Below are 22,565 nucleotides of genomic sequence, written 5' to 3'. Positions count from 1 at the left end.
TTTGCAACTCGGTGTAGTGACTGATGAATTCGGATGGCTTAGGAATTGCTGGTATGCTCCTTTCCTTGAGGAAAGAGGGAAACATGACATATTAACTTCCGCAAGTTTTTGGTGATGGGAACAAATGTCAAAGGTTAGAGAGTGTTAACAGAATGAGGCAGAGAGGCCTAATGTGCTGTAGTGGGATAATTAGCTCTGTGTGAGCGGTCTGTTGCCTGGGAGAGGTTGGGGGGTGTTGCTGGGGGATGCTCAGCGGTGGCAGTTGCGTGTGTGTGCCTGAGATGATGCCAGGGGCGCTCGGAGGGGGAAACCTTTGGGCTATGAAGAGTAACTTTGGAAGTTTGGGTCCTGTGAAGGGAAGTCAGCCTGGCAGAAGCTTAAGGAAGTTTCAAACCACTGTTCTGTGTGTTCTTTCCTCAGCATTTGTACACCTGCGGACGATCCTGCCGAGACTGCAGCAAAAAAGAGAAGGACAGGTATCGCACGTTACAGAAGTATTTAATATGCCTGATTTTTCTTAGGTTTCACCTACCTTAGAAAACTCTGGCTTCTGTACTTGTTTTGACTTGAAAAGTAAAATTCAAAGTTGACTTATTTTTTTAATACTGCTGCTTTTCTGTGCAGATATCAAATGGCTAGACGTTTGCTGCCCAGAGCCGTCTCAGGGAGATCTTATGACCAGGTAGAGTCTCTTTTAATCATGGTTCTTGTTTCTTTTGGCTCTGTGTGTGTGTCTCTTTCCGTCCCTATTCTTCTCCCCGCTTGAAATTCTAGCGTGCCATTTAGCTGTGCGGCACTGTTCTGTGCTTAAATTGTCAGTGGTTCACCTAAGCTTGAGGGGAGAGAAGGAGAGAAAGGAACTGATAGAGTAGGATGGGTTCAAGTAAAAAATGTTTTATTGCCTTTTTTTGTGGCTTTAACTACCAAGGGAAGTCATTTGACAAAGCTTGTGATGCCTTCTCTTACCATGCTGGACTGAAAGTGGAGAATACCGTGAGAGTCTGTTGTAGGTCTCCCTCCTGGAAAAGGGGGTCTTTGGTGACAAGGCAAATTCTTGTTTTTGAAGAAGGCACATGTATACAGACAACTTTAATGTCTGTGTATGTGTTTGCTCTTCAGAGTCTGCGTGGTTTTACTGATCATAGAATCATAGAATCATAGGGTTGGAAGGGACCTCTGGAGATCATCTAGTCCAACCCCCCTGCCAGAGCAGGGTCACCTAGAGCAGGTTACACAGGAACACGTCCAGGTGGGTTTTGAATGTCTCCAGAGTTGGAGACTCCACCACCTCTCTGGGCAGCCGGTTCCAGTGCTCTGCCACCCTCAGGGTAAAGAAGTTCCTCCTCATGTTTAGGTGGAACTTCCTATGTTCAAGTTTATGCCCATTGCCTCTTGTCCTGTCCCCGGGCACCACTGAAAAGAGCCTGGCCCCATCCTCCTGACACCCACCCTTTAAGTATTTATAAGTGTTGATAAGGTCACCCCTCAGACATCTTTTCTCCAGACTGAAGAGACCCAAATCCCTCAGCCTTTCCTCATAAGAGAGGTGTTCCAGTCCCCTAATCATCTTTGTAGCTCTCTGCTGCACCCTTTCCAGCAGTTCCCTGTCCCTCTTGAACCGGGGAGCCCAGAACTGGACACAGTACTCCAGGTGCGGCCTCACCAAGGCAGAGTAGAGGGGGAGGATGACCTCCCTTGACCTGCTGGCCACACTCTTCTTGATGCACCCCAGGATGCCATTGGCCTTCTTGGCCACAAGGGCACATTGCTGACTCATGGTCATCCTGTTGTCCACCAGGACTCCCAGGTCTCTTTCCACAGAGCTGCTCTCCAGCAGGTCAGCACCCAACCTGTACTGGTGCATGGGGTTGTTCCTCCCCAGGTGCAGCACCCTACACTTGCCCTTGTTGAACTTCATAAGGTTTCTCTCTGCCCAGATCTCCAACCTGTCCAGGTCTCTCTGTATGGTGGCACAGCCTTCCGGTGTGTCAGCCACCCCACCCAGCTTGGTGTCATCAGCAAACTTGCTGAGGGTGCACTCTATCCCCTCATCCAGGTCATTGATGAATATATTGAACAGGACTGGACCCAGTACTGACCCCTGGGGAACACCACTCGTCACTGGTCTCCAACTAGACTCTGTGCCCCTCTCCAAATGGGGACAGTCACTCTCTTGACTAGCCTACAGAAGGCAAGTAAATATCCTGTAGGTGTCCCATTTGTAGTTCCCTGTGCTGGTCTTAGTTTCCGTAAGCTAACTCTATTTGGCTGCAGGTATAGTTGCAGACGTTCATGTTATACCTTGCAGTATAACACCTAGCATGCAGCATTTATCCCCGGTAGATCCCAGAGCACTTGACAGAGGAAGTGCTGGTTGCTTCCCTGTTTTCCAAAGAATGAAACTGATCAAGAGAAACCAAAGGAGTCTTGCACGGGTAGATGGGAAGGAATTTACAAAGCTCCCAGCGCTTCATTCTATCCCAGTCTTGCTGCTCCGAAGGAATCGTGCTGGAAGCTGAGAGGATGTTGTCACACGTGTGCAACCGAGGCTCCAGTCAGCAGGAGCCTTGAAAAAGCATTTCTTATCCCGAAGGTGAATTCTTGAGAATTCCGTGGGACAGTACAGGTACGCAGCTCACTGCTCTCTCTCTTTCTCTCCCCCTCTCCTCGCAGGGGCTCCCCACCAGCAGAAGAGTCTCTGGAACAGGACGCAGCAGAGAAACAAGCTGTTGCAGGGGTAAGCTTGTGTTATTCATTAGTTTGGGTTTTAGGAAAATTCAGCTATTGGTGATGAGAAATTTTTGCGCTCCTCACTTTCAGTACTTACTCAACAATATCTCTGTTTGTCCAGGCTGTTTTCCCCAAGGAAAGCGGGAACATGATTTGTTGAGTAGCACTATCACAAAGGGTTTCCTGCTATTTTTCTCCTTCCCCTTTAATGTGCTGGGTACAGCCTCAAAGCCTTTACTGCACAGGCTTAGTTGACCTGCAAAGCTGGCCTGTGGTGTCTTTAGTCGTGTCTTGTTTTGTGAGATAGGAAGTACATCTCTTTGACTTTCATCCCTGGTCAGGATTGAGATCAAAATTAAATTTTAGTCATGGAAATCAGAAATATTCATCTCAATCTCAACTTGCTGCCTACACGTGGAGGCTTTGCTGGGGTTCTTAATGCTGCTCCAAGGCAAACTAACTTTCTGGCTCTCTTGCCTCCGTTTAGTTTGAGTGCAGCACTTCATGGGTGTGCAGTTGGAATGCAGTCCTCGACAAAAAGTACCTTTGGAGTTTGCTGGTTGGCTGTGTGTACAAAAGCCCTTCCAGTTTTAGACATGAGCAAGGTTTTCTGTACTATCCCCTAGCAAAAAAAATCTGTGCTGGATTGCTAGCTTGACGTCCTTTTGTCTAACAGGAACAGCATGGAGGTCAGATCTCAGAAGATGTGTTATCCCCAGTACCTCTGGCACCTGCTGGGGCCAAAAAGTCACCTGCCCTTGATATGCAAGAAAAGAAACTCCCAAGGCTGCAAAAAAGAGCAGGCGGCTTTACTCCACTCACAGAGGTACCGTAGCTGACAGGCTGTTGGACAAAACTGAAGGCTGTGAAACAGCTGCAAGGAACCCCATTTGTTATAGGTGGTTCTTAAGGCTTTTTGAAATCTGAAGAACTTGGGTTTAACCTGTCAGGGAGTGTCTGCAGCTGTGACTTCCCAGTGCAGAGGTCAGCACTAAAGCTGGTGTGAAGGATTTACAGGATTTAAGCATCTTATGCTCCACGCACTCCTTGAGTTGTGCTCTAACCTAAGGGTTTGTGGGGCTTCTGTTACTCGGGCAAAAATGAGTCCAGGTTTAACAACAGTCTCCCAGAGCAGTGCTAACCTGATTCCTACAGTTATATGAGATCTGCCTCTCAACCTGTCCTACCATGAAGATAGAACTTGAAAGAGAAGCTTTTACTGATCCATGGTGTTGCCTTGCTTGTGGGGGACCTGAGCATCTTGCGTGCGTACGTCCTTAAGATCTCACCGACCTGTGGATGCGCACTGGGCATGGTTGCGCTGCGTGTAGCAGTGGTCACAGGAGTTCACTTAGTTACGCTATGCAACAGGGAAGGGGAGTTCAGGTTCCCCTGCTTGTCTGAATTTTGACTGCTTTTGTTCTTGGGAGTTGCAGTCTAACTGAGCGCCCCCTTTTTTGCCTACAGAGGATTGACTTGGAAAGGGCTAGCAAGTCCAGAGGTTACAAAGTCTGTGGGGTGATGCTCAGTACAAGGAAAACCAGGGGTTTTCTTATCCTGCTAGCCCACCTTCAACCGAGAAGAAGATGCTATTGCAGTTCAGAGTATTTTATACCAACAGACCTAGTGGTTTATTTGCGTTCCTTAAGCAGACTTAGATGGAAACGTCCAAATTGCAACCAGTTGCATGCACAACATGGACTCCCAATTGCCTGACGCCAGTGTAGCTGCCTCAGTTTCCCCCTTTGCTGGTACTTCAGGTCCCTTGAAGTTCCCCCACCCTCACATTCTTTCAGGCTCCTGACTCAGCTGCCTTGGCATGGAGAATGCCTGCTGTGGTTGGCTTAAACCTCAGCGTTGCGAGGGCTGCAGCATCACATGGGAAAGGCGTTTGCTGTGTGTTTGCTAGTCCCTGCGTTTTATCTCAGCTTCCTTGGCGAAAACAAATGGAGGCAAACCTGGGCCCTAAAGTTCCAAGTTAGGATGCTGAAACCAACCAAGCAACAAAAAAGGGCGATTGCTACCTTAGCCGAAACCCAGCAAAGCCAGTTGCTCTGTCACCTGAGCTTCATTTCCAGGCTGTGTTTGAGTTGAAAGCTGCCCACAGGTTGGCATGCTCGATGCTCTGTTTCACAAGTCCTTCCCCATTTAATTGTTCATTTCAGGCCATGGAGAGAGAGGTCATTGCCGCATTAGGCAAAGGTGAGCCAGATGAGGTCATGAGCAGTGCCTTCAAACTAAGGGTGACTCGCGAGGACATCCGCACCCTAAGGAACCTTTGCTGGCTAAACGATGAGGTAAAACTAGCTGCAGCACAGGGATCTTCTAATGGAGCGTTTATTTCAAAATATCCCTTCACCGTGTACAGAAGTCTTTGCAAAGTTATTTGATGAGCTGCACTGCAGAGCCCAGAAATCTCTGCACACTTCTTATTTTAGGTACTTAAGGGTCCAGTGCTTCTGGAAGTTCCTTTACTTCTTGTCTTGTGCAGCTTCCAGGAGTTAGTCTAGGTTATTGGAGTGGGTGGCAGGTGTTTTTATCAACCTGCAGATGTAACCAAGTGTGAAATTCTCACAACAAAAGCTGACAGCTGAGGCTGGAGTTCTCTCAGCTGCGTACTTAAGGGTGGCCAGAAAAGACACATTGCTGTGCTTTTCATTTGGTAAGCTAGTGTCTTATTTTACATCTCAAGCTTAATCTTTATGGTACAGGTCATTAAATTCTACATGGGTCTTGTCATGGAAAGAAGCAAGCAGGAAGGGTATCCATCAGTCCATGCTTTTTGTTATTTATTTTACCAAAAACTAACTTCTGGGGGCTACAAAGCAGTAGGAAGATGGACCAGGCACGTGGATCTCTTCCAGAAGGACATCATCTTAGTGCCCATTAACTTGCGCTTGCACTGGACACTAGCGGTGAGTCAAACGGGCTTGTTCTTTAGAATTGGGTGGGGAGAAAAATGTAGCGAGAAAAGTCACGGAGGTTTGTGCAGCACAGGGTTGCACTTTGTCTAACAGTCACCTTTTAATAACAGGTCATAAACACCAGAAAGAAGACGGTCAAGTACTTTGACTCGCTGGGACAAGAAGGGGACCAGATTTGTGAGACTCTGCTGTAAGTAACTGCTCAGTCACTGCTGTTGTGTTGTGAATTAGGAGAAGGTTTTTGGATTTTGCCCCTGTGACACGACTGCAAGTTTTCCCATTTCTCGTAGATAATGAACCAGAAATCCTGGATTCGCTTGCTGTGAGTTGTCTGACAGTGACTCCTTACCTAGTCTCACGTCGTCCCCTCCACCCAGTGTCTTGGGTGCCTGGCTTCTGCCACCTTCCCCCTATATCCCAGACAAAGACATGGTAGCCCCGTGGCACATGGGCACCAACTGCATTAGTGATCGATAAAACCGGGCTGTTGACGAAAGGGAAGCGTTTCAGGGAAGAAGTGTTTCAAGATGCCACTGGGTGTTCTTTGTCATTCTGACATTCTCGCTCAAGACAGGTACCGTGTAGCAAGCTTTTCCAGCTGTGTCGGCTGGCACGCACACCTCTCCAATGGAACGGGAACAGGTTTTCATGTTGTGCCAGCAGGCATCCTTAGAAGTCTCTGCCACTGATGCAGAAGGAGTAAAAACCCTTAATGCAACAGCTTTGTAGCCCAAGAGCAAGGAGAGCGGCCCCACAGAGAGAAACCAAGCGTTGGTTTAGTGCGGTGCTCTCCTGACCAGTTAACAGCAGCTGCCTGGGAAAGGGTATAAGAACAGGTCTGCATCCGGTCCTTTTTTCCAGCAAGTGGTGGCCTGGAAACTTCCTCGGACAGAGGTACTGGCCCAAAAGCTTTTGTATTTGTTCTTCCAGAGGTGCACGCAGTCTGTGGGATTCAGGCACAGGGTGGAATGACGACATGAGGGTTCCTTGCTTGGTTTTTCTGTTCTTCCTCTGAAAACATGTCATTTGGGTTTTTTTGACCTCTACTAAGCAATGAACTTAGGCTTTTGTGGAAGCCTCTGTTGGAATTGTTGGTCTCATTGCTGGTCATTAACTCACAGACTCTCACAGTGTTTGTAAATTTAAGACTTGGATTTTTCCTCCCAATCAGCTGCTGTGAGGATCCTCTGACACTTTACTCTCCTGCCATTCGTCTTCCTGGGATCTTTCAGCAGCTCTTTTTTTCTCGGCCTAAATTACAGTGATGAAGAGTGATTTTTCTTTTGTTTTAAACAGCAAATACCTGCAAGAAGAAAGCCGCGAAAAAAGAAATGTGAAGCTGAATGCTTCAGAGTGGACTATTCACAGCATGGAGCCACATGTAAGCGAACACTACTTGCACTTGAAATGTGAACTAGAACTCCTTGTCACAGAGCTCTTAATGCTTTCTCATAAGGCCAGGACTTTAGAGAACAGCCATAAGCATCTTCTTATGGCACCACATCGGGCTGCAAGAGGACTAGGAAACCAGGCTGGGATGAAACCTTTGAGCAATGCCTCTCCTTGCTGGCTGAATACTTTCTTGGGTTGTTTTTTTTTAATTCCTCTGCCACGTGAAGGTGAATTTGGCTTTGCCCCCATTTCACAAGTCCAATTTAAAGTCTCTTTAGCAGTTGTCAGAGAACGTAGGCTTCTGGCTTGCAGCACAAAACCTGTCATGTGACAAAGCAAGGGGTTGAGCTGATGTTTCTCAACAAGTTAATAATGAAAAGCAGCACCTAAAGACTCGATTTAAGGAACATCACTTCAGAAAGATACTGTACAAACCTCAAGACACCTGGCAGGGAGGAAGCCTGCTGTCCCTTATCAGCCTGCGAGGAATTTGGATTGTAACATCCCAGCGTAGGAAGCCCAGGGGAGGGATGATGTGCAGTTCCTGGGGTGTGTTCCTTGTGTTGGGGAGCGGTTACTGGGGATGGTGCAAGTTCAGGAGTGTCTGCTTAGGGTATTTTTGGTAATGGGTGCTACTTCCAAGTTGCTTTTCCTTGAAGATAGAGGCAAATTCTCCATCTTCTTTGCATTCGTTAGGAAATCCCTCAGCAATCGAATGGAAGCGACTGCGGCGTTTTTACCTGCAAATACGCAGATTACATCTGCAGAGACAAACTGATGACCTTTACACAGGTGAGTGAAGGTTCTAAACAGCTCCAGCCTCTTCCGCACAGAGCCAAGAGCCAGGGAAGTTACGCAGCGGCTGAGGTATCTGCTCCCAGTGAGATCCCTCTTGGGTGAGATACCGCAGCCAGTGGGTTTGTGGGATCTGGCCTTTGGATCTTTGGGAGAAATGGGTCTCAGCCTCTGACCAATGAAGACACTGGTTCTTTTCCAAGGCAGTGCTCTTCTATGAAAGTGCTTTAAGCTGTTGTGTAGTCAAGGAGATCTGGTTTTGGTGCCATGTCACCCTCTTAGGAGCTGTGTGGGTGAAAGCCAGGCTGTACCCGAAGGGCAAGTGTTGACAGTTCTTAAAAGGAACTTCACAGTAAAGAATTAACTGGGTGTTTATTGGTATTTTGTGTCTCTTTCTGCCATGAGGTGTATTTCATGGATTTTCTCTTCTTTTCAGACTCACATGCCATACTTCCGCAAGAAGATGGTGTGGGAAATACTCCATCAAGAGCTGCTGTGAGACATGCACGACAGGAGTAACCCTGGGATCACCTTTGGATGACCAGCTCTTCTTCTAGTTACTTTACTAATACCTTATTGGTATTAGAAATTTTTCTCTGTAGGTTAAGAAAAAAATTTTTCTCTGTAGGTTAAGAAGTAGTGGTTAAGATTGTTCTTTCCCCCCACCCTCCCGCCTGCCCCTATTTTGGAGACAGTAACTCTCTTTGAAATTAGCTAATACACCTTAAGTGCAAGACAGAAAGGTTGGTGTCACCTGGCCAAGGGAAGGTTAAGAACAAATGCTGAGAACTGCCATCACAGAGAGGGCTGCTCACACCTTGCAGCGCACGTGGCCACCTTGTGGACAAATGGGACTCATCTGGTGGTGGTCACAGTTGTGTGAGCTGAACTTATCTTCCCAACAACAAGGTGCTGAACTACTGTTTCCTCCAAGAGAGTTTTCTTCTGTTTCTGGAATAATCTACCACCTACTTGATTCCTACAACCGGATTTGTGATGACCATCAACAGAAAGCATTTACCATCTTTTGATTTGCAAGAGAACCCCCTGTGGTTGGGGTTGGTTTGTTTTTTTGCTGTCTCCAGGGATTTTTATAATGTGAAAAGATAAGTATTTATTTCTTTTTATTAAAATAAATATTTAAATTATTTGAAGAGCCTTACTGGAATGAAACTTGATCTGGTAATGAGAGTGATTTTTTTTTTTTTGTCATTGAAAAAGAGGTTGACGTATCACTGTGGGTTTTAGCTCACTCACAGTCTCTGGAGGAAGACGACTCTGGCCAGGCTGGGTGTCAGAGCACCAAAACCTCCAAGCGATTGTCCCAAAATCCTGAAGGGACAACCAGGACGTTGTTCAGCACCGAGAATCCCAGTAACAGCCAAGTAGGAGATTATTGCTGCTGTGCCGCAGGCGCTGCCTCCGGGCATCTGCCCAATGAAGAGCTTGTGTCGATCCTCGCTCTGTTACACTCAGACCCAGCTAGATCAGTTTAAACATGGTGTTTCCCCCTTCCTTTCTTTTTTTTTTTTCCCCCCTCTAGCTTACACTCCAGAGCTGGAGTGGGATTTCAGGTCTTTCCTTGACCATCGCAGAGGAAAAATTGCCCAACAGCTGGTTTGGAAGCCCCGTGTTGGAATGCTTGTATAAATAACCGTGTGGTGTTGTTTTTGTAATGGCAGTTACCATCATGGGAGGCGATTCCTTCCCGGTGATGCGGTCTCTCCTCTCCTCAGCTTTGGGGGAAAGCTGGTGATTTTGGGGCCATCCCCTCTGTCACCGTGGGTGGGATCAGCCTTCCCGGTGCTGCTCCTCGCCTGAAGGTCTGCTCTCCTGGGCCGGCTGATGCGGTGGTTTGGCTGTGGTGCGGGTCAGCAGCCGCATCGCTCTCTGCTTTCAAACTGATGAGCTGAATCCGTCCCAAAATCAGAGGAGGTTCTCCAAAGGAAGAACTATTACAAAGGCAATGTGTCGTGGTTTGTCCCTCCAGGAGATATTTCATTTTCCCGGGATCCCTGAGGACGTGGAAGATTTTAGCTGTTTATTACCGCTAGGACCTGGTGGCTGAATGCTTCAAGTGTCCTTTCCTCTTCCCTTCAGTTCTCGCCATCTGGGGGCTGCAGTTTTGAGGCTGACCCTGTGCTCTGCTGATTACAAAAGCAGAATTAGGTTTTTTTGAGGGAAAACCCCCCAGCCAACAAGAAAAGAAGCCCTGCAGAGGGGCGGGTGGTGTAAGGACACTACCCAGGTCCTCCTGGGACATCCCCATTAAGCAGAGGGGTCTTTGGGGGTGTGATGAAAGGAGCAGGGTGATGCTGCTGTGAACACGTTACCTGGTGCCTTCTCTGTCCTCTACGCAACCCGCGAAGGACTGGTGTGGAGTAAACCCCGTCAGGGGATCCCTGCTGCTGGTCGCTTGGCAGCGCTTGTGGCGGCTGAAAGCCTCTGTGTATGAGGCGGTGGGGAAATTGTATGCGTACCAGCCCCCGTCCCCTCTGTCTACAGGGTCACCTCCTGGGCTCCGGCCCTTCAGCTGGGGCTCGCGTCCTTGTGCCCCCAGGAGGTTCTCTGAGACCAGCCCCTGGGGAGGAACAGCCTGTTCACACTGTGCTCTGCATGAGCAGTTGGGTGGGAGCTGGGCCTCGCTTCTCCTTAGGAAATGGCCTTTTGGAGGTGACGAGCTTGCTCTTTCCCGTGCTGATGGGCAAGCGCGTGTGCAGTGTGAGTAATGCCCTGCTGCCCTCGGCAGGGCCAGGGGGACACACACATCATCAGGCTTCGCACATTTGTGATGCTGCCAAGAGTTGGGGGTGTTCAGCCTGGAGAAGGCTCCGGGGAGACCTTAGAGCCCCTTCCAGTCCCTAAAGGGGCTCCAGGAGAGCTGGGGAGGGGCTCTGGATCAGGGAGGGGAGCCATGGGATGAGAGGGAATGGTTTCAAACTGAACATACTGAACTTAGCTTACAGCAGCCCACCCCTGCAACATCAAAGGTCTCGCGGCAAGAGCCAGACTCCAGAGATGCCACAGAAATCACCATCTCCACCCCTGGACCCAAGCAGATACAGGGCAAGTACCAACAGCAGGAATTCCTGATGACCATCACTCTGGCCATCCACCACCAGCCACCCCACCGAAAGGGCCAGCTGGCCACCTCACCCATAGGCGTACAAACCAGGCAGACTCCTTTCACGTGCATTTTCAGGCAGAGCAGACAGAGACCACACAGCTCTCAAGCTAAAACACCACTCTGCAATCAAGAAAGAGCGCAAAAAGCTCCCAGAACTTGAGAGTTTCACTTCACAGCCTGGAAAACCAGACAGATAATGGTGCTGAGAGGGAGAGAGATTAGGACAGGGAGTTCCAAAGGGAGCACGGGGCAGCTTAACCTGCACAGGGACTGCCACTTCCCATCACACAAAGACCTTTGAAAAGCAGCATTTCCCTGGCACTTTCACCTTAAAAACGCTACATGCACATGAACACGTGCCTCCAGGAAGAGATTTCAGCCAAACATACATTTCCACCTCCCAGGTTTTCCCAGCAAGTTTAATGTTTCCACCATGTGAAGGATTGCAAAACAAGTTTTCCACAGAGCAGAGCAATCAAGAAACAAGAACTTCCTCCCACACCAATCACAAGCTTGTCGCCATCCTTAGTTGGTGAAACTGTGACCCAAGCACACTCGGACAAAGCACAACTTTCCTCATTTCACAAGGGCAAGGAAGTAGAATCGCTCTCACCTGAAAGGTACTCAAGGGCATTTTGTATCCATGGATTGTTACACATACATATCTGTAACATATGGTTACACAGACATTAGCCATCTTTTTTCTCTTGGATTTCAACGAAAAAGTAAAATGGGATGGAAGCTGCCTTGCTTTCTAACATCTAGAGGGGCAGACGGAATGGAGCCCAGGGAGACAGGCAGTCGGGGCAGAGCAGCCTGCGCAGGGAATCCTCCCAGTTTCACTCGGGCACAGCAAGGCTCTTGGAACAACACACAGACACCTGCCCCTTTGGCAAGCCTCACTTTGCCCTAAGACACTGCACACAAACAACAAACTGCACTCTCCAAACTGCTCCAACAACCAGTCCCAAAACTCCTCGTCCCTCCTCACATAAAATCATAGAATCATTTAGCTTGGAAAAGACCCTGGGGATCATCGAGTCCAACCATCAACTCCACTCTACACAGTTCTCCCTTACACCATATCCCTTAACACCAAATCTAAACGAGTCAAACACATTCAGGGATGGTGACTCCACCACCTCCCTGGGCACCCTATTCCAGTGTCTGACCACTCTTTCTCTGAAGAATTTTTTCCTAATGTCCAGCCTAAACCTACCCTAATGCAGCTTGAACCCATTCCCTGCCTTCCTTCCCTGCCCCACCAGTTTGACTTTTTCTCTTGGAGAGGCAACAAGAACCCTTACAGATGCTTTGACGCAAACGCAGAAATGGCAAAGGCTGACAGAAAAGTGCAAAACACGTGCTAAGGCAACCAAGAAAGCTTGGAAACAAAGCCAAGGCTCCCAAGGGTTATGTTCTGGGCTCGTCCCAAGCAAGCGCAGCTGGCAACTTGAAAACCTGCCATCCTCATGCCTACGATTGCCTGACGGAAGGCTCCAAAACCAAAGTGCGCAGGCAACTCGTACCGAAACCCAGCAAAAGGATTGAGAGTGGCTGCCTAGCAAAGGCAAGTTTCTGGGGCGGAAGAAAATACAGGAGGCAGAATGCAACACAAACCCCAACAAGAGCTGCAGGGCATCTCCACAGTTGAAAGGCATCTCTTGAGAGAAGGCAGCTGTCAACAGCTGTCTCTTCCCTCTCCTTCCTGCCAAGAGGAGGAAAGGAAAGAGAGGAAGGAAGGAAGGAGGAGGGAGACAGGGAAGGGAAGAAGAGGAAGGAAATCAGGCTCACCCATTGCAAAGCTCTAGCCATCCACGCTGAAGGGGGCACTCTGGCATTTTGGGAATCCTTCCTTTCTGCTCCTTGGCTCTGCCATCAGCCTGACAGCTTGGCCCTTCAGCAGCAGCCTTGCTCTCCCCGCTGGAAGCAGGGCACTCCACATCACTCTTAGCTGCACTCCATTTGATGGGCTTCCACTGCCAGGCAGGACCAAAGGAGGTTGGGAGGCAGTTCTGGGGGCTGCACTTCACTGCCACGCAGAGCAAGCCATGCATGTCCCACCTGGCAATCCTTTGAGACAAAAAGCACAAGGGGAGTTGAAAAGAGTTACTCTGAGAGGAATGAAACCAAGGATCCATCCAATCTGCCATCCTCCAACAGACACGCTACAGCAAGTGCTGAAAAAGCAGCCACCTAGAACCAACAAATAGGCAACACCCCCTTCCTGGCCCTGGGCCCTCTCTTCCTGCCCTGCAGTGGAAGAAAGCACATCAGTTATTTCCATTTCTCTCAGCGAGACTGAAAGCTTTTCACTGCAGTTTCCACCCAACTCCTTGCCCCAGCAGCAACTGGGAAAATCACCTGCACAAATCAAGCGCATCACAGACAAAGGCTCCAGAGACTGGAGATGCTCTAAAGACTTCTCTAGGAAATGCTTCCATGGATCACGCTTAGAGAAAACCTTGACCACAGCGGCTCTCAAATACTTTTGCAACACTTCCCTGACAACCTCCAAAGCTTTGCACAGACGTTCAGCTACCAACTGCCTTTCAAGTCAAGAAAGCCCACTCAAGGCACCAGGCTTTCAGACATCCATTCCAGACATCTCCTAGAGCTCAGGGGCCACCACTGCTCTGGCAACCACCTGCTGGGCAAGCACACCTAAACATGGGCCTCTGCACACACCCACCTGCCCACCTCTCCTCCTGCCTTTCACAGACAGCTCTGCAGCACCACAGAAGAAGGAAGCAAGTACATTCAAGAGCTCCTTACACTCAAGGTGTGCTTTGAAAACATTGGCCAGATGTTTTGCACAAGGCCACCGACCACAATCAAGGGAGCTCCTGCTTTTTTCAGACAAAGAGAGGGCAGAAGGGGGGTGGGGGGTGGGCTGGGGGGTGAAGAGATCAAGAAATGAGCAGCCACAGAAATGAAACTATTTAATCCTTTCGACACAATTGGCCCAGGCCAGGGACAGAGAGCACTGCTGGGGGAGACATCTGGGATGTTTCTCTTTCCAGGTGGCACTTGTGAAGAAGGATTGCTTTACAGCTGGTGAAGAACATCATTTCCAGTTTCAAGCAACAACTTCTGGCAAGTGCAACAGGGGAGAAGAGGAATTGGGCTTTCCAGGCTACATCTGGCCTGCAATTCTTCCACCATGCTCTGCCCTTTTGCAAAAGGACACAGAGCAAATGGCAGAAAATGGCCCTCCTGTGGCCACTGTGGCCTTGAGGGGACCCCAGGCCTGGCAGGAGGAGGGGGCTGGAGCCCAGGGCACACGAGGGCAGCTGCAGGACAGTTCTGCTGCCCCAGGAAAAGCCTTGCTCTCTGGCAAGCAAAAGGGGCCTTCAGGGCCTCCTGGGCCGCCCTCCCAGCCACACCAGCGGCTGTTGGTGACGTCACTGGCCTGCCGTTAGGCAAGCAGGCACCTCTGCGGCTGGCCCACGGCTCGCTCAGCAGACAGAGCTTCTCAATCCAAGCCTGCTTGGGAGAGGAGGAGGCGGCAAAGAGGGACGAGTGCCCACACTGGGTGGGACGAGTGCCCACATTGGGTGGGTCCAGCCACAAGAGGCTCCTTGGAAGCCCTGAGGATGCCCAAACACACCCACAAGCGCAAGTGGCTGGACACCAGCAGCAGCAGCCATGGCGGGCAAGTCAAGCCCATGGAGGTCGACCTGCCGCACAAGAGGGACAAGGTAGAGCCCATGGAGGTCGACCTGCCGCAGACCAGGGACGAGGCACAGCCCATGGAGGTCGATGCCCCCACAGACGACCAAGAGCCCATGGAGGTGGATCCATCTCCTGCAGCCATGACGGGGCACACCTCCACCATGGCCAGGCTGCCTCCAGCAGCACTGTGCCCAAAGCGCCGCAGGACCCCTGTGGGCTCTCAGGGACCCTCTGCAAAGCCAGGGCCCAGCAAGCGGTGCCAGCCCCGCAGACGACGCTAACCGTAAGTGGGCCATCCACGCCACCATGCGGCAAGCTCAGCAGCAAGATCAGATGGCTCTCAAGCCGCTAAGGAGCCCTGCTTTCCCTTTCCCCCAGACCCTGCCCCTCACCAAGGGGGGACATCTCCTCTGCCCTCACACCTGGGCAAGAGGAAAGGAGAGGGAGATGAGGGGGAGAGGAGGGGGAGAGGAGCGGGAGAGGGAGAGGGAGAGGGGAGAGGGGAGAGGGAGAGGGAGAGGGAGAGGGAGAGGGAGAGGGAGAGGGAGAGGGAGAGGGAGAGGGAGAGGGAGAGGGAGAGGGAGAGGGAGAGGGAGAGGAAAGGGGCTGCCACCTTCTGCCCGGCAGCCCCACAGCACCAGCAGGAGACCTTGCCACTCCCTACAACTCCCCGAGAGGAGCTTGGAGCCAGCTGGCTCTCGCTTCTCTTCTCCCAAGTCACCAGGGATAGGACAACAGAGAAAACGGCCTCCAGTTGTGCCAGGGGAGCTTTAGATGGGTTAGTAGCAAAAATTTCCTCACCAAAAGGGTTTAGCTGGGGACTTGGCAGCACCAGCTTGAGCTTCCACTTCTTTTCCAACCTCAACCATTCTATGCTTTCTATTTCAGAGCTGTGGGGAAGAGGCGAGGAGAGGGGCTGCCATTTCCAGGCCAGCAGACCCATAGGACCAGCAGCAGTCCCTTCCAGATGGCTGGAGACGGACAGAGAGCGACGGAGACCATTGCAGACCACCAGACACCATCAGAGACCACCGCAGGACACCATCGGAGACCGCCGGAGATGACCAGACACTGGTGGTGTCCGTCGGTCTCCAGTGGTCTCGCACTGGAGACCATCAGAGTCCGCTGGAAACCGCCAGAGTCCATCAGAGACCACCAGGCACTGCTGGAGACCGCCAGAGACCACAGGAGACCACTGGAGACCGTCAGAGACTGCCAGACACCGCTGGAGACCGCTGCACAACGCCGCAGCCAGGTTATTAGGGCCTGGACTTGGCAGGGTTTCACCCTGAGGATGAGAAAGCCAGTGGGGGGTGGCTGTCCTCAGCTAGCCCTCCCCTCAGCTAACCAATGGGTGGCTGAAGAAGAAGCCAGACCCACCCTGGCTGTGCCCACACAATAGCAAAAGGGCAGCAAAGACAGCAGATGCCCCATCCACGGAAACATTCGAGATGCACACACAGCTCTTCCTTTGCACGAGCACAAGTGTTCCACTCTGACACAAAGAAGTTTGGGCAAGGCTGGCCAAGAAACAACTCAAAACCAAGGAAAACCAATCAAAAACAATCAAAGCCACTTAAAAAGCCAAGAACAAACCCAAGAAAAAGCAGGAGCCCTTGCCATCCCACAACTTCCTCCAAAGCATCCCCACCAAGCTCCTTGTCAGCCACCTCTACCAGCACGGGATGCCAGCCCTGCAGAGGACGAGCAAGCAGGCAAAAGTGGAAGAGCTGAAAGCGTAAGTGTGGCCAGCAGCCTGCCTCTCGAGCAGCAGCCCTGACCGCTGCCTCAGAGCACTGCCAAAGCTGTGCAACACAGACGCTGCCTCCCACCTGCCTCGGCCAAGCTTCAGCCATGCCTCTGGGCAACACCTGCTTTCTTAATGTTGTCTTCTGTTCCCTCAGGGTGGACGACAAGTTGCCTGCAGCCAAAGGCCTCCTCCTCAAGCAGCTCCTCTCCCTCCTGCGCCACATCCGCCGCAACGGGCCCACCCGCAGGAGGAGCTGCACCAACCTGGCCACCTGCGGTGAGACAAACCTGCTGAGCCCACCTCAGGAGGACCTGCTGCTGCTGCTGCTGCTGCTGCTGGAGGCCATGCTGGAGGGGACGGAGAAGGTACACTGTCTCGAGCAGCCACCTGCAGCTTTCCAGGCCCATCACAGCTTGGAGGCTCAGAGGTCCCTGCCTGCCTCCTCTCTTCAGCAAAAGCTGCTGGGCTGCCTGCCTGCAAGAGCAGCCCCACAGCCACAGCCTGCCTTCTGCAGGGAGGCAAGGGGGAGCAGTGGCAAAGGCTGCTCCACACCTTTTCAGCCACCTGCCCTGAAAGCAAGGCTCTCACGTGTGCAGGTCAAGGGGCTGCTGGAGTTCCTGGTGGAGAGAAAAACACTGGGCAATCTCTGGGGCCAAGACATCTGGCCTTTCCAGTCCCTCAGATGAGGAGTCGCCAGCAGCCATGGACACATCCATAGGTAGGAGGAGGGGCTGAGGGTTCTCCCAGCCTGAGTGCAAAGCTGCTGGAGGGCTTTGGGTGGGTTTTGCTTTAGCTCTTGTCCACTTCCCACAAGTCACTTTGCTGCACGGGGTTTTGCTTTCCAGAGTTGCCTTTGCAAGAGCAACGTGGCCCTGCAGGGGAAGGTGATGTGCAGCACCAGGCCAAAGCCTTCCTGGATGCACCACCCTGTCTGCTCGTCCTCCACAAAGCAGCAGGCGTAGATCCGATGGGAGGATGGGAAACGGCAGAGGTAGGGCAGGTCCACAAACCCTGGCACAAGGCGTCTCGTCTAGGAGGAGTTCCAGAGGACTCCAAGCAGCTGCTCTGCCTCTTCCTGGTATTTGACCTCTTGGGGCTTTGCGTGGGGCTTTTTTATCCCTCGGAACAGTACCCTCTAAGTAAAACTGGAAAGGTTCGTTCTCCAATGTGTTAGGCATGTGCTTAGTCAAAGGAAATGCCTTCAAAATACCTACAGAAAGGCAGATTTCAAAAGCAAAGCCTCCCACCGCAGAAGGTGGGGTTGCACCAAAGGGATATCTGGCGAGCTCTGTCTTGGGAGGGCAGAAGAAACCCCAGCAGAATGAAGCAGGGAAGCCTCTTCTTGTCCGCAGGGGCACCCCTGGGAACAGTGTTCCACAGTGAGGCCCCTGGGAGAAAGGGCTAATGCAAACCAGCCAAACGAATCTTCTCCAGAGAGCTAAGGCAGCAATTTGCCAAACAGTCGCTTCCTACTCCAGGGCGTCCCTTGCCACCTGCTAACCTCAACATTTCTTCCTCAGGCACCCTGTGAGTTTCTGGCATCAAAGCAAACCTCTGCATTGCTGGCTGCTTCCCGTAGTTGCGGCTTCTCCTCTGTACATCCTTATCTTCCAACTCTTGCAGATTCTCCTCTTTGCCTTTCACATCGTAGGGAGAAAAATCAATCAAGTTTTGCAGAGCTTGAGTGCTCCAGCAGCGCTACTGCTCAAGAAAGCCTCTAGATAAAACAATTTGAACAATAATATGCATATAGATATGCTTTGCATTTGTTTGTAGCCACTAGATGCAACCACATAGCTTTTCTTCTTGCACAAATAATAAGAATCAATTGTTGCTTTTTACGTGTTTATTTGTGGCTAATGAATCTCTTTTCCCTTAGGGCTATATAGTAGAGCTGTACTATTTTTGCATTTTTAGTCCTGATAACAGCCATAGTCTTCCTGGTTTTCCCTCCTGCCAGAACAGCTACATAAGCTTCCCTGTTAGGCAGCAGTATTTTCCCCTGGAGGCAGCCAAAGTGGCTGTGTCTGCTCATGTCCAGGCATCTTGAACAAATTCACAGGGTCCTATTTGCAGTGAAGAGCTTGCAGGAGTAAAAAAGCAGCTGGAAACGTGGAGGAGCAAGCACTATACAGCCAATGAGTCTGCAAGAATTGCACTAAACCTTTGTAGCACCACATTTTAGCAATGGCTAGGTTAGAGTTCAACTAAAACTAAGTATGACTTGGTAAAGGCTTTTTGTAAATAGCTTCTCTTGTTTGCGAGGCAGGTCAGTGGGTTCAGGGCAAAAACACATGGTATCCAGCCAGCGCAACAATGGAGGAAGGGCAATTAAAAGTGTGAAGGAAGACTGAAAGAAATATCTCACCAGGCATTTCACCTTCCAAAGGTCTGGTTCTTTTACTTTGTGGCCTCCACAGCTAATTTGAATGGCTCTCCTAGTTCAAATCATGAGCTGAACTAGGCCAATAGTCCACAGCTGCCTTTATGGAGCAAAAATGAAGTGCCTGTAAAGCCAAAAATGGTCGTGGAAAACTTCCAAAGTTCAGAAAACCTAAGAATAGAAGAGACAAACCGCAAGACCAAAAAAACTTTGATTAACAATGGATTTATTTAAAATACAATTAGAGCGCTCAGCTTTGCCCTGCTATCCTCTATTCTCTCCCTCCTTGGAGGGCTCAGTTTTTCAGAGCTGAGCTGCTACATACATTTCCAGGGTCTGAAATCTGGCAATGTAAGATGAGCCATATATTAAAAGCAGTAGTCAATGATAGGTGTGCATCCATGGGCTAAGGGAAGCTGAGCAAAAATATTTTTTGTTTTTGTTTTCTTGTGTCATTTGTTTCAAAAGCAGAGGTTTAGCTGAGAACCAGTAAACAACCAGTACTACCAGTGCTCATAAGAGTATTTACTGCAAGAAGTATAGAATACTTCATTTACTAAAAAGGTACCAAGAAATTCATGTTGGCAATGAATACAAAAACAGGTTTGGAAGGGGTTAGAGAGAGGAACAAAAGAGAAGACTGGACAGTATAAATTCATTTTCCATGCCAAAATATGCTCTATGCTACTTTCTTTCAGTAAAAAGCTTAGACTTCAGTCACTTTCAGTTTAAATATTTCCTCTTGGTATGAAGCACATGAAGTAAAAATAAAAAATAGGGTGACCTAGAGGCTGGGGAGCCATCTGCTTCCATCCTATTTCAGAATTGCAAGCCTGTGCTGTGAACTCTTCACATCATGCTCTTATGCTCAAATGGTATCCAAAGTGTGTTTCTCTTGCTCTTTCAGAGGAAAATTCCGTCCCTTCAATGCTAGAAGGAGAAGTGAGGGTAGCAGGATAGGAAATAAAAGTTACACAAAGTCCCTTCCCTCTCCTCTTTGCTGACAAATGAGATTTTATATACCAGGGGTCAGGAATCCTCCGGTCACATACTCCAAGCATGTCTGGCTCAGGGCCACTTTGGAATGGAAATGAGGACAGAGAGAGGGCATCTGGAAAAAAAAGCCTAATACTACATGTGTGGTAAGAAAGAAAACAGGAAATTTAGTCCTAGAAGGGGACAAGCAGGCAAATATTCCTGGGGGCACCATGGCAGCTTGTCTGGCTGTAGATCAGAAGGCAGGATGCAAATCACACTGATAATTTTTGGGTTTTGCTTTTTTTTTTTCTTCCTGGCAGAGGCATGGTCAATTGTAAAAGTTTTCTCTGAAGAGAAAAGGGCTAGGTACAAGCTAATTCTTGCACCACAGTCATGGTATTTCTGCTGCCAAATTGTAGGGTTGGGTCTTTGAGTCATGCTGTACTTGGTCTTTCCCTCTCTCTTAGGAGGCTTCTCTTGCGTCACTTTGCAAGCATTTAGAGGGACACAATGTGCACAAAAAGTGTCTGGTTTTGCTAGGTCATCAGCTTTTATATGCTGAAATTCTAAATGGTGCTGATGTTTCTTGCAAGCGAACCATTAAGATTTACCCGTTTCTTTTGATTCAGCATAGTGTAGTTCACTGAAAGCTTGTTCCACTGGAATACTTAGTGGTGAAGATGTCACTTTTATTTCATCTGGTAACATCAGTAGAAGTAACAGTTATTTAAAAGCACGGAAAGATGTGGTGAGTGAAATGCAAATGCTTCAGGCATGGGGAAAAGGCATTCAGGTCAATGGTGTCTCACAACTGTAGTGCTTCTTTGAAAGACAAGTCATTTGAGGTGAATATTAAAAGCTTGGGTGTTTGTGCATGGTTCGAATTTCAGGCTCTGTATCTTTGAATCGGGAAACCTGATCCCTGATGGAGGTGCTCTGCCTTCAGTGAAGGTGTTGCTTTTTGGGACTGCTGCTCACAAATCCCCTTATTGTGAAACTTGGTCAGTCAGCTGCTTTCTGCAAGTTTCCCCAGAAAGAAAACTGAAAGCGTTAAGGATATTCTTTATCAGAAGTTCCTTGTGTGTACTATGGGCATCATGTACCGCGATGTAGCTGTGACAGAAAACAGGGTATAGTTTTCCCATCAAGTGTTCTTCACTGGGCATAAATGCAGGAGCAGCAGAAAGCCTGCTCCAGATGCTTCAACTACAGAGGCTGGTGTGGTGGCATCCTTTGGCTCTCTGAAGAGCAGCTTCATCCTGGGAAGGATGATGATTAGGGGACTAGAACATGTCTCTTATGAAGAAACACGGAGGGAGTTGGGTTTTTTCAGTCTGGAAAAAAGACGACTAAGGGGGGATCTTTTCAATGCTTCTAAATAGTTGAAGGGCGGGTGGTCAGGAGGATGGGGCCTGGCTCTTTTGAGTGGTGCCCAGTGAGAGGACAAGGGGTAACGGGCAGAGACTTGAGCACAGGAAGTTCCATGTAAACATGAGGAGGAACTTCTTTACTTTGAGGGTGTCAGAGCACTGGAAGAGGCTGCCGAGGGAGGTGGTGGAGTCTTCTTGTCTGGAGACACTGAAAACCCGCCTGGACGTGTTCCTGTGCAAGCTGCTCTAGTTGAACGTGCTTTGGCAGGGGGGTTGGACTAGCTGATCTCCAGAGGTCCCTTCCAACCCCTGTCATTCTGTGATTCTGTGAGATGCTACTTCCCATGCTGCTTTCTGCTCCAGCCTCGTTCCTTCTGTCTTTGGACAATGAGGGCGGAGGAGCATTCATCCAGCAGTTTCCCTCCTGAAAGACTGCAGGAGGGAGTTGGAGGTGTTTGTGCCGAGTGGCAAAAGGCGCAGGTTCTGTTTCTCCAGCCTCGTGGCCCACTGCTGGTATGCCTGACACTGGATCTGGAGGCTGTGTTCAAATCACACCAAAGTCTTGTTCCTTACGCTGGGTGTCAGATGTACACAGTGGAGCTTTCTCGAAGAAAACGCAGTGTGTAACAGGCAAAGGTCTGCCCGCCTCTGCTGTGAGGGTGAGATGAGGCAGCCTCTGTGGCACAAGGATGGTGACCTGACCCCATGTGTTCAGATCCCACAGCCTTCTGTGGCTCTCTTTCAGGTACCTCATGGTCCAGAGCAGAATTTATGTTTTTTACACAGAGATTAAATGTGCCATGTGTGGAGGTGTGTGATGAAAGGAGTATTTTTCTACAACATTTGATAAAAGAGCCTGTGCTAGAGTGGCTGGAAGCTGGGTGAAGGAGGGAATGGTTCATTTGAAGACACACTTTTTGCTTTTCCAGAAGCTGTAAAGAACAGTAGCTAAAATTTCCTATAAGCAAACTGCAGCTATGTTCATGCTTAGATATCTTCCTTGCAGCTTCAGGGAGAATTTATCCCAGAGAAGACAACTGGAGTGTTTTCCTGGTACAGGCAGTTAAAATTCAGCTTTAATTAGTGGAAGGCACTTACTATGGTTGCAGAAAACATGGGTAGATTTGGACAAATATGGAGAATAACACTGGGGAACATAAGCTGTGGGATAAACAATAGGATAAATGTAGGATAAATGTGCTCTAACAATGCAAGCCTTGAATCAGTGAGCAATGACAGTAATAGAAAAACGCAAGGGGGTGGGAATCTGATTCTTCGACTATTTTTGCTGAGAGAAAACGCTTGCGCTTCCTTGTCTGAAACAAAGATCCTTTGCCAATATCCTTTTAAGACTGAAACCTTCACTGACCGTGGCCTGCCTTCTTCATTTGCTTTCTCCTGTGAGACATTTGCGGCAGAGAGGGGGGCTGCTAAGAGTATG

At 49.6% G+C, this 22,565-nt stretch overlaps 1 protein-coding gene across 1 annotated transcript; it reads left to right on the top strand.

The window, feature by feature from the left end:
• Positions 1-337: 337 nt before the first annotated feature.
• Positions 338-8,934, top strand: LOC134511580 (sentrin-specific protease 2-like). Its single transcript, XM_063325784.1, has 10 exons — positions 338-476; positions 625-682; positions 2,674-2,737; positions 3,407-3,556; positions 4,896-5,027; positions 5,442-5,645; positions 5,765-5,844; positions 6,951-7,035; positions 7,743-7,838; positions 8,278-8,934. The coding sequence occupies exons 2-10, from the start codon at positions 675-677 to the stop codon at positions 8,338-8,340; spliced, it is 882 nt and encodes a 293-aa protein (XP_063181854.1). The 5' UTR covers positions 338-476; positions 625-674; the 3' UTR covers positions 8,341-8,934.
• The last annotated feature ends 13,631 nt before the right edge of the window (positions 8,935-22,565 follow it).

Source organism: Chroicocephalus ridibundus, chromosome 2 (genome assembly GCF_963924245.1).
Source record: "Chroicocephalus ridibundus chromosome 2, bChrRid1.1, whole genome shotgun sequence".
Classification (NCBI taxonomy): domain Eukaryota; kingdom Metazoa; phylum Chordata; class Aves; order Charadriiformes; family Laridae; genus Chroicocephalus; species Chroicocephalus ridibundus.
Note: the sequence above shows the minus strand (reverse complement) of the source record. Positions and strands in the feature narration are given on the sequence as shown.